Raw genomic sequence first — 26,479 nt, 5'->3', positions numbered from 1 at the left:
AATCTATTTAGTTGTAGTGTAAATAAATTAGCTTTGTTCAATACATCACTTGATGTTCTTTGTGAGACACTACACTTCAAAGCCATTCTCATTCAGAAATAAAAGAACATCCCACCAACCTCTCCAATCTATCCTGATAGCTGAAGTTTCTCATCCCTGGAATCATTCTTGTAAACATTTTCTGAATTTTTTCCAATCCTATAGGGTGGAGCCCAGAACTGTGCACAATATTCCAGCTGAGGTCTAACTGGTGTCTTTTATAGATTCAGTATAACCTCCTTGGTCCTGTACTCTGTGTCCCTATTAATAAATCCCAGAATACTATCTGCTTCATCAATTGCTCTCTCCACCTTTCCTGCTACCATCAATAATCTGCAGATACACACAGGTCCCTCTGCACCTGCTCCATTTAAGGTTGTTACAGGCTGAATAGTGTTACCCGGACATTGAACAGAAACTTGTGACACTGATTAGGTTGATCTCTCCAAACATATTTTCTCACCACAGCCTGTTGCATTTCTCCAATCTTCGATTGAGACACCTCTTCTCTGACACTCAGCTACGTAAGATTCAATGGCCTGACAGAGTGTCTCGTGCTTTCCGGCCAATACGCACAGATCAAAGACACAGTTTTCAGAGTACGTTGTTGGGCTCAGCACCGAGTGACATTGGCGGAAAGGCCCACGGGTGTTGGTCAAAACCCCGCAGGAACGTTCTGAGGTGTAGCCACGGCGATCAGCTTCGGTGCACAAGGGGCTGGGCAAGCCGGGATCACCCCCACACGAAGCTCCAGAGGTTGCTGTTTTCCAGCTGTTCCCAAATGCCGAGGCTGTAGACATTGTGGTGCCATTGGGGGAGAGGAAATCATCAACCCCGTCTCCATTGAAGTTTCCGCATAGTCCACACAGAGAGCCGGAGTAGATGCCGGGAACCGACACCACCGCGTAATGGTTCCAGTCATAGGAGACACGGAGGCCAAAATCTGTCTGCAGTAACGCCGCTGATCCGCTTTGGGAAAGGGTAATTTTCCCAGATTCTAACCTCACTGGTAAATTAAAGGCCTCACCATTTACCTGTTAACATGGAGACACAATGAGAAACTGAGTCAGATATGGAAATATAAGATCAACTAATTAATCCCCTGCAGAGAAATGTCTGTGTCAATCATCCTGAAATCTACCATTTTCCTGGTCGGACTTTCAGACAGAACAATCTCTCCAAATCTATACTGCCTCATTTATAGACATAGAAACTGTACAAAGAAACATAGAAAATAGGAGCAGGAGGAGACCATTCTGCCCTTTGAGCCTGCTCCACCAATTAATGTGATCATGGCTGATAGGAGAGGCAGTGCGTAGTGGTATTATCGCAGGACCAGTAATCCAGAGACGCAGAGTCATGCTCTGGGGACCCGGGTTCGAATTCCGCCATGGCAGATGCTGAGATTTGAATTCAAATTAAATCTGCGTAAAAGTCTAAAAAAGGTGACCATGAAACCATTGTCGATTGTCGTAAAAACCGAACCGGTTCACCTATGACCTGGTTCACTAATGTCCATTCGGGGAAGAAATCTGCCGTCCTTACCTGGTCTGGCCTACATGTGACTCCAGATCCACAGCAATGTTGTTGACTCAAGTGCCCTCAGGGATGGTCAATGAATGCTGGCTCCTCCAACGACACCCACATCCCATTAATTGATAAAAAACAAATCCAACTCAATAGCCTAATCCTCGCCTTACACCCATACACTTTGATTCCCTTCATCCCAAGTGCTACATCTAGTTCCTTCTGGAAAACATGTTATGGTCTCAAGTGCTTTCGGAATTCCACAGGCTCACCACTCTCTGGTTGAAGAAATTTGTCTTCATCTCTGTCCTCAGGCGGTAACCCTTGTTCTAGGTCCCGGGAAAATCTTCTTGCATCTATCCTGTCTAGTCCTGTTAGAATTTTAGAAGTTTCTATGAAAGCCTTCAATGCATGAGTCACAAATGTCACCCTGCGCTTTCCATTCGAATAACCATGATCATGGGTACATCGAACATCGGGAAAGTCTCCATCGAGTTCTCTATGCCAAACCCACGTGCTCTCATTTCCTTACTATCACTTTGTGTGTGATCTTATTGGAAGACATGAGAAAATACAACTGCGCCGCATTCAGTATTAATATTATTTATACAGCCAGTTACATCCTCAAAAATCTCCAATTCAATCATAAATCCATGTTCACGCTATCCAATCGTACCATTATGTTCAAAGTGTTCATTTATCACATCCTTTGTTGTAGGTTCTGGGGTAGAGTCATGCCTGCTAATCCACATTTTCTTGTTTTTATAAATATTGGGATACATTGGGTTCCTCTCCATTTGTGACATGGGGGTCACTGACTGAGCTTGTGCTCATCACCCATCACCAATTACATTTGAATGCACTGATATGCTGGAACATTTCAGAGGGATCAGCCCCCATTAGAGCACGGTACGGGCAACATCCATCTGAAGAGAGTTGCAGGTCCCATGCCCTGCATGGGGCAAATGTTTAACACCCCGAGGCCCACACCTTGCTCATCTGCCTCTCTCCATGACTCTACCCCAGCAGCCAGGGCTGATCATGTTGTAATCAGGATTCAGGCTTCAGCTCAGCACCATCAAACTCACAAACCCAGAGAGCGACAGCACTGTGCAACCCCTGAACTAGGAACCTCTCACTCAGGTGAGGAGGTCCCCAAGGACATTTAATTCAACCTGTATATCGCCCAACCAGATTTTTCTCTACCAGCTCATTGTTATCGTCTAAAACTCAGGATTTACATATCTTGCTTCTATTTACCTGAACTCTGCCAGTTTGACCTCGCGACATCTGGATTTGGTATCCGTACACCTGGATCTCCACTAATCGTGTCCAGGACACGGCACTGGAGCCTCGGTGATCGTTCTCCACCTCAATGTTGAACATGGTGAGATTCCCAGCTGCTCCGCAGTACTTACTGAAGGTGTATTTACAAGTTCCTTGGAAATCAAATGCTCTCCTGTCAAAAGTGAAATAATGGGGGTCACCGGAGGCCGAGCAGGTGCCACGTTCTTTGGGATAGCAGCCACGCGCTCCGTCCACAAGGCGGCAGTCTTCATGGACACTGCACCTGAAATCTTCACAATTCATGCCAATGGTGGCGTTCCAGCAGGTACATTTCCTACTGCAGCTTTCCGTTAGGATGACACTCTCACCTTTGCTGTAATAATGACCTTGGAATGAGCAGCCACACTGACTCAGAGCCACGCACCTACTGCCGCTCAGGATGTAGCCATCATCGCACTGACAGCTCTCTGTACAAGGCTGGCTACAACGTAAATGTGCCGTTGTATCGGCGCAACTGGCGGGACAAGCGGAGCTACAGCTGTTATAGTGACTGTGCGACGGGCAGGAGATTTCTGAAACACACAAAGACAGGAGTGACTGTACCTTCCAACAGAGTGGCCAACGGAACAAGACACACGAGTTAATCAAAATGAAAATTGTGCGTACATTAAAACCTTACCGACCGCTATTGCCCTTCTTGCTCATCTAGATTGAACAGTAATTCACCCGTAACCTGTTTGTTTTTGGACCAATCCTTATTAAACTCATGAGCGTTTTAGATAACATTCCAATCACCCAACATACACACCTCAGACACTGGCCATTCAGCCCATCCTGTTACTACTTGTGTTCACGCTCCAAGCTTCCCCCCCCCAACCACCACCATATCCTTCTATTCCTTGCTCCCCCAGTAGTACTCTAATTGGTAGGATGTGACTAGCAGTGTACCACAGGGATCTGTGTTGGGGCCTCAATTATTCATTAATGACTTGGATGATGGCATAGAAAGTCATATATCCAAATTTGCTGATGATTAAAGTAAGCATGTAGACAGTCGAGATGATAGCATAAAATTGTAAGGAGATATTGGAAGACGAGGTGAATGGGCAAAATTGTGGCAGATGGAATTCAATGTAAGCAAGTGTGAGGTGATCCATTTTGGATGAAATAAGGATAGAGTAGATGAATTTCTAAATTGGAAGAGTACTGGTTTAGCTCAGTGGGCTATAAAGTGGGCTAGCTCAGTGGTATAAAGACACAGGGGTTATGCTGCAGCTTTACAAAACCCTGGTTGGACCCCACTTGGAGTCACTGTGAGAGGTTCTGGGCATCACACCTTAGGAAGGATATATTGGCCTTGGAGGGGGTGCAATGTAGGTTAGGTTATGAGGAGAGATTACACAAATTAGGCCTATTTTGACCAGAATTTAGATGGGTAAGGGGTGACCCGATCAAAGTATTCAAGATGTTAACAGGGCAAGACAGGGTAAATAAAGACAAAGATTGGGGTTCTTCTGGGCGGAGAATCAGTTTAGACTCCAAAATTGTGGCGGCCGCAGGTTTCACTCCAAATCGCAATTCTCCAGTGCCTCGACAGCGGACAATGCATTCCATAGCGCATCTCTATCAAATCTCCTCTCAGCCTCCTTCTCTCCAAGGAGAATAGTCCCAACTGAGACAATATGTATATTGTAAGAATAATGAAGGATTAACAATTTACTGTAACCACATCCAACCACTACATGGCGATCAAGAGCATACATGTGGGAGTAGGTTGTTCGGTGAGGGAGTGAATAGTCGTATTCCCAAGGGCTCTGTAGTTAGAATCATAGTTTCAGTCAATCTGTTATCTTTTATATCTTAGCAAGCAAATCAAATCTATTTAGTTGCAGTGTCAATAATTTAGCTTTGTTGAATACATCGCTTGATGTTCTTTGTGAGACACTACACTTCGAAGCCAACCTCATTCAGAAATCAAAGAACATCACATGATACCACGAGTAGACATTATGTTATTCTCTAAGTCTGAATAACGATTGTAGACTTCCAGTTAACACAAATACTTTATTCAATGGGTTTGTCCTGTTTCCAGTGCTTAACTAGATATAATACAGTCAAGAGGTATGACCAGTGAAGCTAAGGTAAGCTGCCTATGCTGAGCTGTCTCTGTCTGCTGCTACTTCCTAGCCCTGTGCTTCTGAAAGAAGCGGATCCTGCCTTGAGCTGGACCCTTTATACCCATTTCTGATGCCCTCTAGTGATGCTGTGGCTGTTACATCTGTCTGCAGTCCCTGGTGTATGGGCAGATGTATGTACAGATGTACAGATCACTACATCCCCCCCTTTTATTAGACATGTTTTCTAGATTGGCCTCAAGAAAACTGTACAAAACAAGTGGTGAGAATATGCAAACCTGCACACTGTGAAAATTATAAAAGTAATACAGAAACAATTAACTGTGTTGTGAGTCCATCGTGAGAAATGTCCATATCCGTCTTGTGCGCGTGTTGAAGTCTCATCACAAATCTAGCCGGTCGGGTGCCTTACGGCTTCTGCTGGAGCGTCTTAATGGTGGTAGTAGGGATGATGGTTTGATGTCATCAAGAGTACTGTCTGGCGTTATGTGGCGAGGAATGTCCTGTGGACAAATGGACTCGGTCAAGTCCAGTGTGGGAAATACTGGCGTTGTAGGTCGAATCTCTAATAGATCCTGGCGGTTACGGTGAAAAAGTACTCCCGCAGACGATTTGACAATGTAGGACCACGGTGCCTCCTGCCTGATCACCGCAGCTGACTCAGACCATCCGCCTTCCGGGTCCCTGATTCTGATGGCGTCACCTATTGTCAGTGGCTTGAGTGGGATAGCATGTTGGTCGTAGTATAGTTTTTGTTTGGAGCATAGTGCCCGCATGTCGTCGAGAACCGGTACGTTTCCGGGGTCTCGGAATTGCTTTGCCGGTAAGGTTGTCCGGATGTCGCTGCCGAAGAGCCTTTGCGCTGGCAACAGTCCTGAGCTCAATGGGGTTGCTCGGTAAGATAACAGCTAGGTTGATGTCGGAACGTGACTCGGCTGATTTACTGATGAGTTGTTTAATGATGTGGACACCTTTTTCCCCTGTTCCATTTGATTGCGGGTAGCGATTCTGTGTCGCACCGTTGTCTGACCTCGACTTTTTCCTGTGTTTGTGGTATTGATTCTGTATGTCATCGTTCGTGAAAGCTGTTTTGCTTGTTTGTTCTGGAGCAGATGTGAATTCGTGAGATTCTTTATCATGCCATGGCATGTTTGTAGTCTTGTCATTGTTTCGCAGTGTGCTGTGGCATTGTCCCTCACGTGCAGAGTTGTACAATGTTGTACAGGTCGTTGTTTCATTGTTGTTGTTTGTGTCGTTTCTGTCTTGGTTGTTTTCGTTGTCGTTCTTGTTGTTGTCGTTCTTGTTGTTCTTTTTGTCGCGCTTGTTGATTCCGTTGTTGTTGTTTTCACTTTTATTCTTGTTCTTGTTCTTGTCGTGCTTGTTGTTTCTGGAATGCTTCTTATTGCTTATTGTGCTGCATGTTGTTTTTGTTGTTGCTGTTGTTCTTGTTTCTGCTGTGCTTCTTGTGGTTTTTGTTGTTCTTGTTGCGCTCAATGAGTGTGCCATGTGGATGATTTGAGTCATTGTCACTGTTAGTGGTGTCAGTGTCCTTTGTGGTATCTGCTACATTGAACGTTTCTTCTTGAGAATTGTGAGAATGATCTGATGTTGCATTGATGTTGGTGACATCAGTCATTTGTGGTGGATTCGATTCCTCTTCTTTGCTTTCTTGGTACTCCTCTTCCCGAGTCATTTCTGGTTCACTTGAACCATCATTGATTTCTAGGTGCTCATCTTTTGGAGTCATTTCAGGGTCACTTGAATTATCATTGATTTCTTGGTGCTCCTCTTTTGGAGTCATTTCAGGTTCATTTGAATCATCTGTGATCTCTTTGTGCTCCTTTTCTGGAGTCAAAATCTTCAAGATTTCAATTGACGTGGTCTCTATGGACTCTTGGTGCTCCTCTTCTGGAGTCAAAATCTTCAAGATTTCAATTGACGTGGTCTCTCTGGATTCATGGGTGGCCGTCCTCTGATTGTTGAGTGCTTCTGTGCAGACGAGCTGAGATATGTCAGTCTCACTGTGATCCTGCACATCCTAAATGGGAATTGTGATTTCTTCGTCACTTGTCTCACATACAGTGTCTTCTTCTGTGACTCAAATAAGCTTGATAGATCTTCATGGTCTTGTACATGCATGGCGTTCGCTATGGAGTGTTTGCTTGCATCCATTTTTGAGTCTGTCACCTAGCTGTCTGTGGAGGCTTGCATCGCCCTCTTTGTGGAGGCTTGTGTCGCTCTCTTTGTGGAGTCCTTCATCGCTCTCTCTGTGGAGTCCTTCATCGCTCTCTCTGTGGAGTTTGTCATCGCTCTCTCTGTGGAGTCCTTCATCGCTCTCTCTGTGGAGTCCTTCATCGCTCTCCCTGTGGAGTCTGTCATCGCTCTCTTTGTGGAGTCGTGCAGTGTTCTTGCTGTAGAGTCGATCTGTGCTCTCTCAACGGATTAGTTCTGTGCTCTCTGTGTGGCATCGTCTTCATCTTGGGTATTGCTGTCATCCAATGTACCGACCTACTGCCATGGCACCATGGTATTGGATTCATCTACCATGAGAAGTGTCGTATTGAGCTTTTCAACCGTGTTGCTGATGCTGTGATCAGGATCGCCTAATAACTCCGCCATGTCTGAGTAGTATTATGTGTATTGCTTGATGGACAAATCATCGCTTTTTGTTTCGGAGTTGTGATCGTTCTCTTCATGGTTCAATGAACAAATCATCTTCTTGTGTGGAGGCTGGGACCCTTTGTGGTGCGTGGACCACTCTCTGTTTCTTGGCGTCAGGCCGCAGCATAATCCTTCACTCACGAATCGGGATGTCATATATGCTGGGCTGGAGATTCCCCATTCCGAAGAGCTCATGGTCGGGGTCTTCCCGGTACAACTCCTCTAGTTGCGGTTCGGATTTGGTACTGGGATAGCCGTCTCCCAAGATGAAATCTTCGTCTGAGTCGTAGTCTACAGAGACCATATCATCTTGTAGGGCGGTGCTATCTGCTTGTTCCAGGGTGTTGTGAAAGTTATTTTCAACTGCTGGTGTAAGTCCAGGCATTGTTCTGTCTTTTGAGGCAAGAAAATTGGGTTTTGCAGCTTTAAATTTATTTTTGTTCATTTTCGTGCATTTCCCTTTTAAGTGGGCGTGGTCCTGGTCCTCTGACGTCATGATGCTCGTGACATCATGCGTAGGACTTGATTACCCATGCGCACTCCGAGTTTCCTGTACTGTACCCTCTTTTCGCAACTGAGTATGTGCGGCTCCTTTCTCAAGATGGCTGCCGCTCAGAACTTCCTTTAGTCCTGCCTCTGCCTCGTGGTAAGTTTTGGCGCCGTTTTTTTCCGATTTTCTTTTCTAGACACTGATTCTGTGTTTGTAAAGACTGACAGGATTGATTTTGTTTTTGTTCATAAGCAAGGCATTTTTGTATAGCAGTTTCTAGAGTTAGATGCTTATTTTGTGATAGTTCTTCCCTCAAATGTTTATCAGATAGTCCAGAAATTAATTGATGCATTATCACAGTGTCTCTGAAATCAGCACAATCACAGCCTTGTGATATTAACTTGAGATTTGTAATAAAATCAGAGATGGGCCCTCCGTTTCTCTGACAAGAGTTAAATCATTCCAGCATCTCACCAGACAGACTCTTACTGTTCATCACATTTTTTGAGTACAACTTCTAATTTGGATTTGTCCCCACCTTCTTAGTAATTAAAGCAATTATAGATTTCTCTAGCTTCATGCCCTCCTGTTGAGAGTAGTAGGGCTATTTCCGTTGCGTCAGAGGCAGTGCTTAAATCATTAGCTGTAATAAATATTTGGAACAGCTGTTCAAACATTTTCCAGTTATAACTTAAATTACCGGCTGTTTCCAGCTGCCATGGAGTTCCAACAAGTTCCATCAAATCAGTTAGTCGTCGAGGATCCATTTCCTGTGAAGTCTTCCACAGTCGAATATCCGGTTTAAGTTTTTCTTCTCTTGCTGGTGTCTAGCTAACTTTCTGAAATCACTCCAGGTACTATATGTTATTCTCTAAGTCTGAATAAAGATTGTAGACTTCCAGTTAACACAAATACTTTATTCAATGGGTTTGTTCTGTTTCCAGAGCTTAACTAGATATAATACAGTCAAGAGGTATGACCAGTGAAGCTAAGGTAAGCTGCCTTTGCTGAACTGTCTGTGTGTGCTGCTGCTCCCTAGCCCTATGCTTCTGGACGAGACGGATCCTGCCATGGGCTGACCCTTTATACCCGTCTCTGATGCCCTCTATTGGTGCTGTGCCTGTTACATCTGTCTGCAGTCCCTGGTGGATGTGCAGATGTATGTACAGATGTACAGATCACTACAGACATCATAAGGTACCAGGTGTGCTTGCTAAAGATCAGTGGAAAGGTACAGAGGGAAAAGAGATGTTTGCAAGAAATATCCGTGAAACAAAACTAAGAAAACATTTCTAATCAGAGACAGACTTCAACGACGACGTTGAAGTAAATCCCAGTTGAGGCGAGATGGAAGGTCTACAAACTCCATGGCAATTTCGTTCTTCGGGTAAAGTGGACGTTACTTGGCCCAATTTCAAGAAACAATTTGAATTGAATATCTCTGACCTAGACCTAGAAGCGGCCAGCGCAAAATAGCACTGTTCTTAGCAGTGGCTGGCTCACAAGTCATTGAAATCTTTAACTCATTCCGGTTTGAGGATGAGGCAGATAAAAAAAAAATACAATAAAGTTATTAAGAAGTTTGACAAGCACTGCCAGTTGCAACAAAACAAAACCTTTGAACGGTATGTGTTCAGGCAAAGAGTGCAAAAAGCAGGTGAAATGCTTGACTGCTTCACAATGAATCTGAGACTAAAAGTGCAGACAAGTAATTTTTTGATTCTCCTAGACTCACTTTTGCAAGATCAGATAGTTTACGGAGTAAAAAGTGACAAACTGCGAGAAAGGCTATTGCGACAGTCTGATTTGACATTAGAAGGCATAATCAGTATGTGTAGAGCAAGCGAACTTGCTAGAATTCTATTTTCCAAAATGATTGTTGGAGAAAGTGATGCGGAAACTAACAACTTGGCAGATGCCATTAATGCAGTGACGCACCTAAAATAGAAACGTGCTCCAGATGGCAGCCATTTTAAGAATGACAGCAGCCATTTTACGCATTACATCCTGACGTGTAAAAGTTGTAGTAACACGCATAAGATTAAAAAATGCCCTGCATATGGAAAAACCTGTGCTAAATATCACAAGCTCAAACACTACACATCTTAATGTAGATTGGGAACAAATTCACAGCAGTTTAAAAAGCTTAGCACAGCAAACAAAGGAAGAGCTGTGCAAGAAGTAAGTATAAAATAAATTGCAAACAAGCGATCAAACCTGATTCAGAGGAAGATGAATTTGACTAGAGGATCCCTTCTTTGTTGAAATAGTGGAAAGCATAGAAAATGCACATCAAAAAATTACCAATTCGGAAGCTTTAAAACAAATTTTCATCGTTCAGAATGAGGAATTCAACAAAAGAGCATCGTGTTAGAACGGGATAAATAGCTATAAGTAGTTAGGCAAAGTTAGGAGCAGATCCTAATACAGGAGAATAGAGGATTAGGGTAGCGGACTTTTAAACATCTCCAGCTTAGGCTGGAGAAAATGGGTAGCAGTCTGTAATTGCATGTAACTGGGATTTCGCAAAGCATGAAGAAGGGGATGGGCAGCCACTGGGACCATTTCTTTGTTGCAGGGGATACTGGGAGAAAGGGGCCTCAAGGTTAAGGAATGTGAGATGAACCTATTGGGGTCAGTAATTGCAAAGATCATCTTATATGGCTGGGTCAAGGAATGTGGGAAAATCTATGAAAATCTTGCATTTGCCATCGTTACCTTATTTGGTTGTGTGTGTGTGTAACTTGATGCTACATTGACGTATATGAAACAAGATGCTTTGTGTCTTTGTTCTCACTTGCTCTGGGAATCTCAGGAACTCTGGTGTGGTGTCCTGCTGTTATCAGAGTGAGTCAGGCTTGCAAGCTGTTTAGAATAAAATAGATTTTACCTACAATCCGACTTGGTATATTTACTGAGACCAGACTGAGGGGAAAAACCCAAAATCATCATTTGGTGTCAGCGGTGGTATTTCAAGAGCGAATTCCAGACTATCCGCGAAATCAGAATCAAACGAGCCTTGGACGGAGAGAGGGGAAATAGGCCCCCGGTGTGAGTAGATGATAAAGGACCACATCGGTTTCCCCTGCCTCGTAGTCCAATGCGGGTTTGATCGCTCGCCTATGGGCGGGTAAGATCGTCTCGACAAAATCAAAGTTCTGTCTGGCGGATTAGAGAAATTAATTTTCAGTTGATTAGGTACGACTAGCACGGTAGCATTGTGGACAGCACAATTGCTTCACAGCTCCAGGGTCCCAGGTTCGATTCCGGCTTGGGTCACTGTCTGTGCGGAGTCTGCACATCCTCCCTGTGTGTGTGTGGGTTTCCTCCGGGTGCTCCGGTTTCCTCCCACAGTCCAAAGATGTGCAGGTTAGGTGGATTGGCCATGATAAATTGCCCTTAGTGTCCAAACTTGCCCATAGTGTTGGGTGGGGTTACTGGGTTATGGGGATAGGGTGGAGGTGTTGACCTTGGGTAGGGTGCTCTTTCCAAGAGCCGGTGCAGACTCGATGGGCCGAATGGCCTCCTTCTGCACTGTAAATTCTATGATAATCTATGATGACTGAGGGTTAAAAGAGAACTGAGGGAATATCGAGCGATAATTCAGTTACATGTGGGTTGAAAATTAAAATTGGCTACATTAAATTACACTGTAATTCGGTTAAGGTCTTTAACGGGCTGAGGGAATGTCGCAGCGATAATTCAGTTAAGACCGCTGATGGAATGTCCTGGAGATAATTCAGTTCCGTACAATTACAATTGGTTAAGTTAAATTTTGTTCTTGGACTGTAGGGACGAACACAGACCGAGGACTAGTTCGATTATGGGGAATTGTTCAGACCACACGAGTGACCCGGGTTGCTTGCTACAAGTATTATGTGATAGATATCCAGACAAAGGAAAAGATTCAGGCAGCTCTCAGCTGCACTAAATAAAAAGTTGGGAGATGAATGGCCACTAGGGGGAACCAAAGACTTGGAAAGGATTAGGAAATTTCAGGAAAGTATCTGGAAAAAGAGTGGAGCTAAATTAACAACTCAGAAATGGTTGGAATCAGCTTCTGACTGCATATGGGAAGTAAATTTGGGAATTATTAGTTTTAAGGAATATAAGGTTAAGGAGCAGGATAAGCTGTAAAGCAATTGTTCAAGTGCGAGCATGGTGATTCTGGGGTAGTGGAAAAGCACCTGTGGCTTCAGGAGAGTTTAAATTTACTTTATATTTTTGGGAGAGAATTTACCTTTTCTTTGAGTTTTATTTACAGTTTTGAAGAAAGGAAAATGGAGACCACCGTCCTTTACAATTTCTTTGCAAATTCAAACTTTTATTGTCCGGTTGGTTGAGATGAATGAAAGTATAATGCTTTGAATTCCTTTTGTTTGAGTGGAGATCTTGGTGGATGAATGAGTGTGTGTGTGTTTAATAAAAAGTTGTGAACTTCCTCTGGTGTTTCTAGTTTTAAAAAAGTTGCGTTTTGCAAAACAAAGTTGCACAGGAGGTATACACGGCAGTTAAAGTGAGATTTAAAACGGGGTAAGTATTTGAAAGTTCTTTAAAAAATCAGTAATAATGATTAATATTGTGGAAGTTATTTAAAACACAATTCTCAGGAAGTAAACAAAAAGTAAAATCAAAATGTATAAATTGGGATTTGTAAATGGTTAGTTGAACTCGGCATAGTCTTGGCTGCTCTTAAGAAAAAAGGAGAGAACAAAGGAATCTAAATGGAAATGCGAAGACTAGGCATTCGGTGTGGACTGAGCCCATGTGCTCCTTTGTTAGAGGCAGCCATGATGTACCTACATTTAAAAACTTTGATCTGTGTGTTCCAAATTTGTAGAGATTTCAGTATTTTCTCTGTAAACTCACTACACATCAAATTTACTGATCGGGATTTTCATATAGCGAAGACTATTGATTATTAACTTTATTTTAAGATTAAGGAAGATCCAGTAGAAAGGAAGAAAGCCATTTTAGAGATGCCCAAACCCCAGACCGTAAGAGGGGTTAGGCAAGCACTAGGGACTATTTGACTACTGTAGGGCCTTTGTGTACAAGTACTCAGAACGTGAGGTTGATGCTGCAAGCACTGACCCCAGGGGGGGGTAGGCAGTCCCGGGAGCAGGTAGAATAGGGACCATAGCAGGATACCACTTTCAAGAAAAAATGTATTAAAACATGCCCTCACGTTATATTGGGATAGTGGAGAGGGGCATTGCGGCAGTAAGGGGCCAGAAACACGGCGACCGAATGTGACCAGTATTAAGAGGTAGTCGGTGGAATTGACACGGCAGAGCTCCACCGGGGTCCTAGTGCCCGAAGACTCACAAAATAGTCACTCGTGGGAAAAATGATGTTGAAATATTTTAGATGAAGTAAATAAGAACTGTATTTGGAGGGGAAAATCTGGTGTAAAGAAAAACCATTCGGTAGCTCCACAATGTATAAAACAAACCATAGTAAAAGCCTTAGGATAGCGCCGATCAAGGGAGATAACAAGATTAAGCAAATGTGAAAGGTGTATGGTCTGTGGAGGACAGCGAGGGGATAAAGCATATGGGAGCATAAAAACTAAGAAACCAATGCAAGAATGGTCATTAGATTATGCAGGACCTCTTTTTCCTAGAAGCAGCAAAGGTAATTTGTACTTTTTAGTCAAAACTGATAGCTGCACAGAAGAAATTGACCTTAGAGCAACCAGCAAAGCGAATGGAGCCACTACCAAAAAGGTATTGGCAGAGATGGTGACCTCAGAATCAATCCGGATGGACAATGCGTCGCACTTTAGAAATAATACCGTTATTAACTTTTGTGCTGACAGAGGCCTAAAAATCAATTGGGCCGTGAAATATGCGCCTGAAAGTAATGGGGTGGCTGAGAGATCAGTGAGAAGAGTGAAAGATTAGATTTTTTTTAAAAATCAGAATGATAAAGGCTGGGATAAAGACATTGAGAGGATAGTTTTGATCTTAATAGTAATCTCGGAGCCTCTGTCTCCCAGGAACAAGGAGACCCTAGTGTATCTGGTAATTATCGAGTAGGAGAGGAAGTGTGGGTGAAGCTACCAACTAAAACTGCAGGCAAAATAATCAGTGAAGCTGTGAAATGTAAAGATAAGATCATTCAGAATCTGGGTAAACATACAGTTGAATTAGAGAAGCATGGTGTCTGGAGCAAAATAAATTATATCTCAATTAAAACACATGACCCAATTGGTGGGAGGACAGTGAATTAAAACCTGTTAGCAGCATTGATTGGACAGATGATAAAGTTACAATGTCATGGTTGGAAATTACCTTCATAAAAATCCGGTCGTAATCAAAAATAAAGAAATTAAAGTAAATGCGGTAGCAATACCCGGAATGTATCGGGGTAAGGTTTCGACCTGCTTGGATCACTGAGTGAGCAAAAGAGGAGGAGTTTGAGATTCTTCAAATCTCACTCAGGGGTGCAATGACAGATGGAGGAGGCTTAACAGGCCTTAATTGTATGATGTACATCAAGGATAAGGAAAAGAAACCAGTTAAAAAAAAAAAAGGAACAGTGGCAACGGAAATCCGGAAGTCCTGGAGAGGGCACTTCTGGAGTATCCAAACAAAAATAGTAAGTATAAATTAAAGAATAGGGCCCTCTCCACCTTTGACCTGTTCATTTGGTTTTCAGATGAAGCAAAAATAATACAGACGAAGAACGAGAACTACACTCCAGAGAAGAATGTTTTCGACGGAATGGGGTGAAAACTAATGATACAATTGGCTACATATTTGAAGGAATTAAATGACAAAGCCCAGAGAAAAAACCTTACGGGTTAGAAACAAATCAAAATATCAAATTATTACTGAACAGTGAAACCTCCGGTCAGACATCTCTAACTGGACATCAGCTGATGGATGACCTGTCGTCTCCATGGGGTATGTACTAAGCGGTGGAGTTATTAAGGGTCTCGGCAAACAGCAGCGACTGACGAGGAACCCCCACATTCTAAATGACAATAGTTTAAGAATCTTGGTAGCTTGATGGCACAGCGTGAAATTTGTAACCAATGCAGCAAACAATATTGCATTGGAGAGTTACATAGTTATTACGGACGAAATGTCCTGTAAATTGTTAGGGGCTGTTATGTATGGACTGAATTGGGTTGTAACCCCAAAAGTTGATTGTATTAAATGTGCAAGTGGTGTTATTGCAAAGTTAAAAAAAGAATAATGGCAAGTATACACTTCATGCTGTAAGGGAAATGATAACGGATAAAAGGGATTTGAAAAAAACTGAGTTTTTGTCTCATGTAAGCCAGGGCTGGCAGACTACATGTATAATGTTAGACGTTAGTGTGAGGAAGTCAGGAATAGAAACAGGATCGATTGAAGCTTCTGAAATTAATGAAGCAAGATAATCAGTGGATAGTACATGACATCATAATTTACCATTCCAATGAGAAACGGAAAGCAATTTGAATGACGGAAAAATGCGACACTAAACAGCCAGTGATGGACAAACGACCTTTTTGGTCGCTGATGGACTGAGTTGTGTGCTGTTTCTAAGGGACATGAGGAAGCTTCTACTGTGCTGCTATCCCAAGGCAGTCAGATGCTTTGGTGGTAGTGGAACACACGGATATAGCTATTGCATTACCTTCCTGAGCAGCGACAGCTATGGTTCACGGTGATTGGACTTGAGGAAAGAACAATAAAAAGAGTCTACCAACACTGGTCTGTGAGGTGAATACATTTACAATTATTTCCGTGCACAGTTTACAAATCACGACATGTACATACAAATGCCAAGGATCATGGATATTTGCTAGTCAGTACAACTAGAAGGGGAATATAAACCCTAAAGCAGGATTCAGCTCAGAGTCATCTCTCCTAGCTCTCATAGCTCGGTCATGGGGTTTTACCTGATGCCTTATTATGATTGTATACTGTATAATCATTGGATGCCTTAATATGTGTTGTAAGATGACTATGGCTCGGATGATGCCGATAGACTCGGCCCATCACCAATCACCAAGATGACATCCCGTTACTAGCGACCATCAAACCAAAAGGAACCCGGACGGAGAGCCAGTGGCTGTAAAAGTGTGATGAGGTGTTTATGTACGAAATGTATTGAATTGCAGGACGGTCTTTCAGACCAGACATCGATACAGGTTATTAACCCGGGGATGTTTATAACGGGCACTGGAAGTTGTATGCCTAACCAAAATCCAAATTTGGACCAAGACAGCAACAGGACTATTGTTGGTCTGGCGAATTGTTAGCACACTTTTTGACCATCAGGGGGAATACCTACCCAAACATTTCTCTACCAATGGAGACCCCCGTGGCAGAGGTGAAAGAAAATATAACATGTCTGTTCTCCACCTGCACTGAACGGAGGTGTAGCGTCACCCAGACGTCAGGCTAATGCATCTGCCACAACGCCACCTGTGTCCCGTTGTCAGCAGGTAGCAAAAGGGAATGTTGGTTAGGAGGTGGAATAGTTACAATAAAATGATAAAAGGAGGGAATGAGGAATTGAACAAAAGAGCATGGTGTTAGAATGGGATAAGTAGTTAGGCAAAGTTAGGAGCAGATCCTAATACAGGAGAATAGAGGATTAGGGTAGCGGACTTTTAAACATCTCTAGCTTAGGCTGGAGAAAATGGGTAGCAGTCTGTAATTGCATGTAACTGGGATTTTGCAAAGCATGAAGAGGGGGATAGGCAGCCACTGGGACCATTTCTTTGTTGCAGGGGATACTGGGAGAAAGGGGCCTCAAGTTTAAGGAATGTGAGATGAACCTATTGTGGTCAGTAATTGCAAAGATCACCTTATATGGCTAGGTCAAGGAATGTGGGAAAGCCTATAAAAACCTTACATTTGCCATCGTTACCTTATTTGGTTGCGTGTGTGTGTGTAACTTGATGCTACATTGATGTATATGAAATGAGATGCTTTGTGTCTTTGTTCTCACTTGCTCTGGGAATCTCAGAAACTCTGGTGTGGTGTCCTGCTGTTATCAGAGTGAGTCAGGCTTGCAAGCTGTTTAGAATAAAATAGATTTTACCTACAATCCGACTTGGTATATTTACTGAGACCAGACTGAGGGGAAAACCACAAAATCATCAAGAATACAGATGAATGGACGATTCCTTTAATAATAAATGGAACCAACACCAAGGTTAAATTGGATACTGGAGCAAAAGCCAATCGTATTAATCAAATAGATATAATCAGATTAAGGATAAAAACATTGATTGACGAAAATGATTGTCAACTGCGAGATTATAATGGCAACTTGATAACCACAATGGGTACCTGCTATTTAACTGTCGAAGTTAAAGAGAAAACAATTCCAATTAAATTCTAGATTGTTGAACCAAAGAGATTATCGTTACTTGGTGTTCAGGCATGTGAGATTCTGCAGCTCGTGAAATGCTTTTAAACTTGGACAGGGTTTCATCCAATTGCAATGACCAGATTGAGGAGATTATTCAGAAATATCCTCATGTCTTTCATGGTATGGGAACACTACCATTTGAATACAAAATCCAAACCAGCAATTCATCCATCTAGGAGGATACCGGCTCCTTTGAGGGAACGTTTAAAAGTGGAACTTGATCGTATGCAGCAGTTGGGAACAATCACCAAAGTGGGAAAACCAACTGACTGGGTTAGTTCTCTGGTTTCTGTGAAGAACGCCAATGGTGACCTGAGAATCTGTATCAATCCCAAGGTTCTGAATCAGAATATTAAACAGGAACACTACCCGATTCCTAAAAGGGAGGAAATTACCAGGGAAATGTCAGGTACCAAGATCTTTACCAAGCTAGACGCGTCCAGGGGCTTCTGGCAACTAAAATTAGATGTTGCAAGTAAAAAAACTCTGCACGTTTAAGACACCATACGGGAGAGACTGTTTCAACAGAATGCCTTTCGGGATTATTTCAGCTTCCAAAATCTTTCATCGGGCTATGGAACAGATGGTTGAAGGTATCACAGGCGTACGAGTGTACATAGATGACACAATCATTTGGTCATCCAATGAAGAGGAACAGATTGCATGACTGCTGCAAGTCATGAAGCACATTGAAAAGTTTGAAAGGTCTCAAACTGAACAGAGCCAAATGCAAATTTGGCATCTCCAGGCTAATTTTCTTGGGTGATCAACTATCAGCTTAAGGAGTCCAGCCAGACAGTGAAAATATAGCAGCCATTACCAGAATGTCAAATCCAAAAGACAAAAAGGCAGTCGTAAGGATGCTAGGTGTGGTCACTTTTTTTGGAAAATTCATTTCAAACTTGGCATCACGCACCACGGCACTAAGACAGCTTATCTGAAAGAATGTGACGTTCAATTGGTCTGATGAACACAACAGAGAGTGGTCTGATCTGAAAAGAGCATTCACTATAGCACCTGTCTGTCGTTCTTCGATCCCAAAAGCAATACGAAGATCCTGACAGATGTCAGCAAAGACGGCATAGACGCAGTGCTATTACAACAGACAAGTGAAGGGCTATGGCAACCAGTTGCATTTGCCTCGAGAGCGATGACACCAACTGAGCAGCGCTACGTGAGAATTGAAAAGGAGTGTTTGGGTGTACTCATGGGTATGGACAGATTCCATGACTACGTGTCTGGGTTACCCACATTCACAGTCAAAATCGATCATCATCCTCTTGTCTCAATTATAGAAAGGAATTTAAACGAGATGTCTCCACGACTACAGAGAATGGTCATGAAACTTCAAAGGTACGATTTTGAGTTAGTCTACACATCAGGAAAGGAAGTAGTTATAGCTGATGTGCTATCACGCGCAACTGATGATCCAGGGACGACAGATATCGTGCAGATCATTGAAGCTCAAGCAACCCTCATTGAAGAACCTACCTGTGTCTGACAACAAGTCGAAATTAATCAAAGAGGAAACAAGGAAGGGCAAAACTATCCAACGAATGTTAAAATACAGGCGGGATGGTGGCACAAAGTAACATGTTCCAACTACCAAAACATACAAACAGAGTTAAGCAGTGTCAATGGGTTCCTGCTCAGGCAAAATCGTACCGTAATATTGACTTCTTTACGACAAATGATCTTCAGCAAGGTGCACGAAGTGCATGTGGGGATGACAAAATGTAAAGGAAGAGCTCGTGAGTCCGTGTACTGGCTGGGAATCAACAACGACATTAGCATGGGCAGCACGGGCACATTGTGGTTAGCACAATTGCTCACAGCTCCAGGGTCCCAGGTTCGATTCCCGGCTTGGGTCACTGTCTGTGCGGAGTCTGCACATTCTCCCCGTGTGTGCGTGGGTTTTCTCCGGGTGCTCCGGTTTCCTCCCACAGTCCAAAGATGTGTAGGTTAGGTGAATTGGCCATGCTAAATTGCCCTTAGTGTCAAAAATTGCCCTTAGTGTTGGGTGAGGGTACTGGGTTATGGGGATTGGGTGGAGGTGTGAACCTTGGGTAGGGTGCTTTTCCAAGAGCCGGTGCAGACTCGATGGGCCGAATGGCCTCCTTTTGCACTGTAAATTCTATGAACCTAGTTGCACAATGTGAAATGTGTCTGAAGAACCAGTCCCATCAACAGAAGGAAGCACTGACTATGCACAAAGTCATCACAACTCTGTGGTCGAAAGTAGGCATTGATCTGTTTTCTTTCAAGGCAGTAAATACTTGTTAGTCAGTGACTATTTTTCGAATTATCCTGAGGTAATCAAGCTACCCAACTCAAGTTTGAAGGCAGTCATCAAGGCTACAAAATAAATATTCGCCAGACATGGTATCCCATTCACCGTAATGAGTGACAATGGACCATGTTTTGATAGCATCAAATGGACTGAGTTTTCCAGACAGTATGGCTTCCATCATGTAACCTACACTCTGCATCATCCATAGTGCAATGGAAAGGCGAAGAAGGGAGTGCATATTGGCAAGAATTTACCAATGAAAGCTTGGGATTCAAACAAAGACCCAAACTTAGCTTTGTTAAGCTACAGAGCGGCACCACTTGCGACCGGATACTCACTAGCACAATTGCTGATGAATCGAAAGATACGTACCACGTTACCGTGTCTTACAACAAACCCTGAAAACGAAGACGAAATCAAAGCAATCAAACGGAAACAATAAAAGTACTGTGATAGAACAGCAAAATATCTATCACCGTTAGAGCAAGGTGATACTGTCAGAGTACAACTGCCAAATGGATGGTCGAGCATGGCACATCTCATACGCCAGGCAGCTCGACAATCCTAGGTGGTAGTAACGGAAGAGGGTTCTATCTTAAGGAGAAACCGCAGAGCACTTCTGAAGGTAAAGATGACTCAACCCACATTTCCAAACATTACAATAGATACAGAGCTACTCAAAGCAACTCCAACAGTATGTCAGGAAGCCATCAGTCCAGCAGAGAACACAATAACAGCACCATTGGAATAACACCAAGGAGAAGCTTTGCAGGATAGCCAAACACAACTGCAAGACCAAGGTTGCACTGAGAAGATCTACACGTCTCAGGAAAAAAACAGAGAGACTTAATTTGTAAAAAAAGGGATAAATTGTTAACCAGATGGATAATAATATTGTGAAATCATGTATCGCCTCAACAAGCATCATGTACTGTAAATATGTTTGAATGCATATCGAAACAACTTCAAAGAATGGGGAATGTGACAATATGAGTATTGTAAGAATAATGAAGGGTTAACAATTTACTGTAACTAAATCCAACCATTAGATGGCGATCAAGGGCATACACGTGGATCACGTGATGCTCTTGATTCGAGGAGTAGGTTGTCAGGCGGGATAGTGAACAGCCGTGTTTTCAGGAGCTATGTAGTTAGAATCAGAGTTTTAGTCAACCTGTTATCTTTTATACCTTAGCAAGCAAGTCAAATCTATTTAGTTGTCGTGTAAATAAATTAGCTTTGTTCAATACATCACTTGATGTTCTTTGTGAGACACTACATTTCAAAGCCATCCTCATTCAGGAATAAAAGAACATCCCACCAACCTCTCCAATCTATCCTCATAACTGAAGTTTCTCATCCCTGGAATCATTCTTGTAAACGTCCTCTAAACACTCTCCAATCAACGTCCTACCTATAGGGTGGAGCCCAGAACTGTACATAATATTCCAGCTGACGTCACTTATAGGTTCAGTACAACCTCCTTGCTCCTGTACTCTGTGTCCCTATTAGTACATCCCAGAATACTATCTGCTTCATCAAAATCTTGGAAAGGTTTATAAGAGATAGGATGTATAATCATCTGGAAAGGAATAATTTGATTAGAGATAGTCAACACGGTTTTGTGAAGGGTAGGATGTGCCTCACAAACCTTATTGAGTTCTTTGAGAAGGTGACCAAACAGGTGGATGACCTGGAGGAGGGCGTAGAAGGATGGGTGAGTAAATTTGCAGATGACACTAAAGTCGGTGGAGTTGTGGACAGTGCGGAAGGATGTTACAAGTTATAGAGGGACATAGATAAGCTGCAGCGCTGGGCTGAGAGGTGGCAAATGGAGTTTAATGCAGAAAAGTGTGAGGTGATTCATTTTGGAAGGAATAACAGGAAGATAGAGTACTGGGCTAATGGTAAGATTTTTGGCAGTGTGGATGAGCAGAGAGATCTCGGTGTCCATGTACATACATCCCTGAAAGTTGCCACCCAGGTTGAGAGGGTTGTTAAGAAGGCGTACGGTGTGTTAGCTTTTATTGGTAGAGGGATTGAGTATCGGAGCCATGAGGTCATGTTGCAGCTGTACAAAACTCTGGTGCGGCCGCATTTGGAGTATTGCGTGCAATTCTGGTCGCCGCATTATAGGAAGGATGTGGAAGCATTGGAAAGGGAGCAGAGGAGATTTACCAGAATGTTGCCTGGTATGGAGGGAAGATCTTATGAGAAAAGGCTGAAGGACTTATGAGAAAAGGCTGAGGGACTTGAGGCTGTTTTCGTTAGAGAGAAGAAGGTTATGAGGTGACGTAATTGAGGCATACAAGATGATCAGAGGATTGGATAGGGTAGACAGTGAGAGCCTTTTTCCTTGGATGGTGATGTCTAGCACGAGGGGACATAGCTTTAAATTGAGGGGAGATAGATATAAGACAGATGTCAGAGGTAGGTTCTTTACTCAGAGAGTAGTAACGGCGTGGAATACCCTGCCTGCAACAGCAGTGGACTCGCCAATACTAAGGGCATTCAAATGGTCATTGGATAGACATATGGACGATAAGGGAATAGTGTAGATGGGCTTCAGAGTGGTTTCACTGGTCGGCGCAACATCGAGGGCCGAAGGGCCTGTACTGCGCTGTAATGTTCTATGTTCTATGTTCTAACTGCTCTCTCCACCTTTCCTGCCACCATCAATAATCTCTGCACAGATGCACCCAGGTTCCTCTGCTCCTGCGCCATTTAAGGATGTTACAGGCTGAATAGTGTTACCAAGACATTGAACAGAAACTTGTGACACTGATTAGGTTGATCTCTCCAAACACATTTTCTCACCACAGCCTGTTGCATTTCTCCAATCTTCGATTGATACATCTCTTCTCTGACACTCGGCTACGTAAGATTCAATGGCCTGACAGAGTGTCTCGTGCTTTCCGGCCAATGCGCACAGATCAAAGACACAGTTTTCAGAGTACGTTGTTGGGCTCAGCACCGAGTGACATTGGCGGAAAGGCCCACGGGTGTTGGTTAAAACCCCACAGGAACTTTCCGTGGTGTAGACACGGCGATCAGCTTCGGTGCACAAGGGGCTGGGCAAGCCGGGATCATCCCCACACGAAGCTCCAGAGGTTGTGGTTTTCCAGCTGTTCCCAAATGCCGAGGCTGTAGACAATGTGGTGCCATTGGGGGAGAGGAAGTCGTCAACCCCGTCTCCGTTGAAGTTTCCGCATAGTCCACACAGAGAGCCGGAGTAGATGCCGGGTACCGACACCACCACGTAATGGTTCCAGTCATAGGAGACACGGAGGCCAAAATCTGTCTGCAGTAACGCCGCTGATCCACTTTGGGAAAGGGTAATTTTCCCAGATTCTAACCTCACTGGTAAATTAAAGGCCTCACCATTTACCTGTTAACATGGAGACACAATGAGAAACTGAGTCAGATATGGAAATACAAGATCAACTAATTAATCCCCTGCAGAGAAATGTCTGTGCAAATCATCCTGAAATCTACCATTAGCCTGGTCAGAGATTCAGACAGAACAATCTCTCCAAACCTATACTGCAGTGAGGAGAGGCAGTGCATAATGTATTATCGCAGGACCAGTAATCCGGAGACCAAGAGAGGGGGGGTTAGTGGCCCTGATTAGCAAAAGAGTACGGTTCTAGTTGGAGAAAGTGATGCAGACTAGAGAGGCAGGTAGTGACAGGGGCATTGGAGGGGAGGCTGCTGGTGCCAGTAAGCGTGTATGGTCCCAACTGGGATGATGTAGGATTTATAAAGATGTGCAAAGAATCCCTGACTTGGATTCACAAGAATTGTTAATGGGTGGAGACTGGAACTTGGTGCAGGAGCCGAGGTTGGACATGTCACGGCCGCGCTTGCTTGTCCTGTCAGGGAGGTGCCAAAGGTGTTGACTGGGCTAATGGCGGAAATGGGAGGGCTGGACCCTTGGAGGTCTCTGCACCCGGGGGAACGGGAGTATTCTTTTTTCTCCTCGGTCCATAAAGTTTATTCGCGGATTGACTCTTTTATGGTGCGGAAGGCGCTGTTGGCTGGGGTCAAGGAATATTTGGCAATTGCGATATCGGATCATGCGCTGCATTGGGTGGATATGGTGTTGGAGAGGGGGCAGTGCAGGGGCCGGGGTGGAGATTAGATGTGGAGCTGTTGGGGGACCCAGGGTTCTGTGATAAGATTGGGAAAGTACTTGAGGAATACGTGGGGTTTAATTGTATGGGGGAGGTTTTGCAGGCGGTTGTTTGGAAAGCTCTAAAGGCTGTGGTGAGGGGGGAGATCATCTTGTTTAAGACAAAGCTGGGTAAGGAGGAGAGGGTGGAGTGCCAAAGGGTAATAGATGAGATGTTGGAGGTACACAGGAGGTATGCAAAAGACAGGGACCCAGCGAAGTTGGAAAAGAGGAAGGAGTTACAGGCGAGTTTTGACCGGCTGCCCACAGGGAAGGCGATTTGCCAACTGAGGCAAGCAAGGGGAGCAGTTTACGAATATGGAGAGAATTCTCCATATTCGCATGTTGGCAGGCCAGCTTCGGAGGGAGGCTGCGGCGAGGGAAATTGTTCAGCTGCAGGATAGGGCAGGGACGTTGGTGGTGGCTCTGGATCAGACCAATAGCGTGTTTGAGGAGTTCTACGAGAGATTGTATAGGTCGGAGCCACCGGGGGAGGAGCGGGAGATGCAGGAATTCCTGTATGGTTTGGAATACCCGAGGTTGAGGGATGGGTATAGGGCCATGTTGGAGGGGGCAACAGTAGAGCAGGAGATAAAAGATGTGATTGGGAGGATGCAGGCGGGGAAGGTAGCAGGGCCAGATGGGTTTCCGCTGGAGTACTATCAAGAAATTTAATGATAAGTTGGCGCCGCTGATGGTGGGGATGTTTGAGGAGGCGATAGAGAAGGGGGTGTTGCCACAGACTTGGGGCAGGCATTGATCTCCCTGTTGCTCAAGAAGGACAAGGATCAGACAGAATGCGGGTCGTATAGACCCATATCACTTTTGAATGTGGACGCAAAAGTGTTGGCCAAGTTATTAGCGGGTAGGTTGGAGGAGTGCCTCCCGAAGGTGACAGGGGAAGATCAGACAGTGTTTGTGAAGGGGAGGGAGCTCTTTTTGAACATTAGGAGGGTATTAAACGTGGTTATGGTGCCGGCAGAGGGGAGGGAGACAAAAGGTGGTTGTGGCGTTGGACGCTGACAAGGCGTTTGACTGAGTAGAGTGGGGGTATTTAATGGCAGTTTTGGAGTGGTTTGGGATTGGGTCACGATTTGTAAATTGGGTAAGACTGCTGCAGAGGGAGCCGAGGGCACGAAAAACATGAATTTGGGATATTATGTTCTGCACCGTGGGACCAGGCGGGGATGTCCTATTCCCCCCTGTTGTTCGTGCTTGTGATTGAGCCTTTGGCCATCACGTTGAGGAGTTGAGAGGTGTGGAGAGGGATAGTGCAGCTATGTGCGGGGGCGGGGGGGAGGGGGGGGTAGAGCATAGGGTCTCTTTGTATGCGGACGACTTGCTGTTGTATGTATTGGGACTGAGTATGTCGCTGGGTGGCATATAGCAGCTGCTTCGCTGGTGTTTGGTTTTTTTTTCGGGGTATAAACTAAATTTCGATAAAAGTGAATATTTTGTGGTGTCTCAGCCAGGGGTGGGGGCAGGGGTGGTGGTTCTACCATTCCGTAGGGCGATGACACACTTTAGATATCTGGGGGGGGCAGGTGGCACGGGATTGAGGTGGGCTCCATAGGTACAATGTTACCAGTTTGGTGGGGAGGGTGAACGCAGACCTGACAAGGTGGGATGATCTCCGCTGTATCTGTCGCTGGCAGGTCGGGTACAGGCAATTAAAATTAATGTGTTTCCGCGATTTTTGTTTATTTTTCAGTGCCTGCCGATCTTCCTGCCAAAAGGTATTTTTCAAGGAGGTTGAAAAGATGATTACCTCGTTTATATGGGGGGGGGGGGGGCAGGATTAGGAAGGTGCTGTTGCAGAGAGGACGGCAGTCAGGGGGGTTGGGTCTCTCCAATTTACTGTATTATTACTGGGCGGTGAATACTGGGGGTGGGGGGGACTCCCAGTGGATTAGAATGGAGGAGAGTCTATGCAGGGGGTCAGGGCTGAGGACGCTGGCAACAACGCCGCTCCCAATGGCCCCGGGAAAATACTCGGGGAGTCAGGTGGTAGTAGAGGCGTTGAAACTCTGGAGGCAGTTGCGCCAGCACTTTAAGCTGGGGCGGGGTCAAGGGAAATGCCGATTTGGGGGGGATCATAGATTTGAGCCAAGGAAGTGGGATGGGAGTTTTCGGAGATGGGAATCAAGGCACTAAAGGATTTGTTTCTGGGGGGCCGGCTTGCGGGACTGGAGGAGCTGGGGGCGAAATATGGATTGTGGCAGAGGGAGATGTTTATGTATATGCAGGTCCGGGATTTTGCTAAGAAGGAGATACAGAGCTTTCTGGTGGCGCCGGCCTCCATAATGTTGGAGGAGGTGCTGACGACAGGAGTAGGAGAGGGGGTGGTGTCACCGATTTATGGGGTAATTCTGGGAGAAGAGAAGGCACTGCTGGAGGGGATTAAGACAAAATGCGAGGAAGGGTTGGGAGAGGGCATGGAGGAGGGGTTGTGGTGTGAGGTGCTCCGGAGGGTGAATGCTTCAATTTTGCGCGCGAGG

The 26,479-nt window shown here is 44.4% G+C and overlaps 1 protein-coding gene across 1 annotated transcript in view; it reads right to left on the bottom strand.

Annotated features, from left to right (window-relative positions):
- Positions 1-26,479, bottom strand: part of LOC140386465 (alpha-tectorin-like) — a 110,784-nt gene that overhangs the window by 25,523 nt on the left and 58,782 nt on the right. The window contains exons 10-12 of the mRNA XM_072468834.1: positions 22,628-23,198; positions 2,827-3,425; positions 503-1,073 (exon numbers count right to left, since the gene is read on the bottom strand). Coding sequence (XP_072324935.1) covers positions 503-1,073; positions 2,827-3,425; positions 22,628-23,198 — 1,741 coding nt within the window. The remainder of the gene's footprint in view (positions 1-502; positions 1,074-2,826; positions 3,426-22,627; positions 23,199-26,479) is intronic.

Source organism: Scyliorhinus torazame, chromosome 12 (assembly GCF_047496885.1).
Source record: "Scyliorhinus torazame isolate Kashiwa2021f chromosome 12, sScyTor2.1, whole genome shotgun sequence".
NCBI classification, from domain to species: Eukaryota; Metazoa; Chordata; class Chondrichthyes; order Carcharhiniformes; family Scyliorhinidae; genus Scyliorhinus; species Scyliorhinus torazame.
Note: the sequence above shows the minus strand (reverse complement) of the source record. Positions and strands in the feature narration are given on the sequence as shown.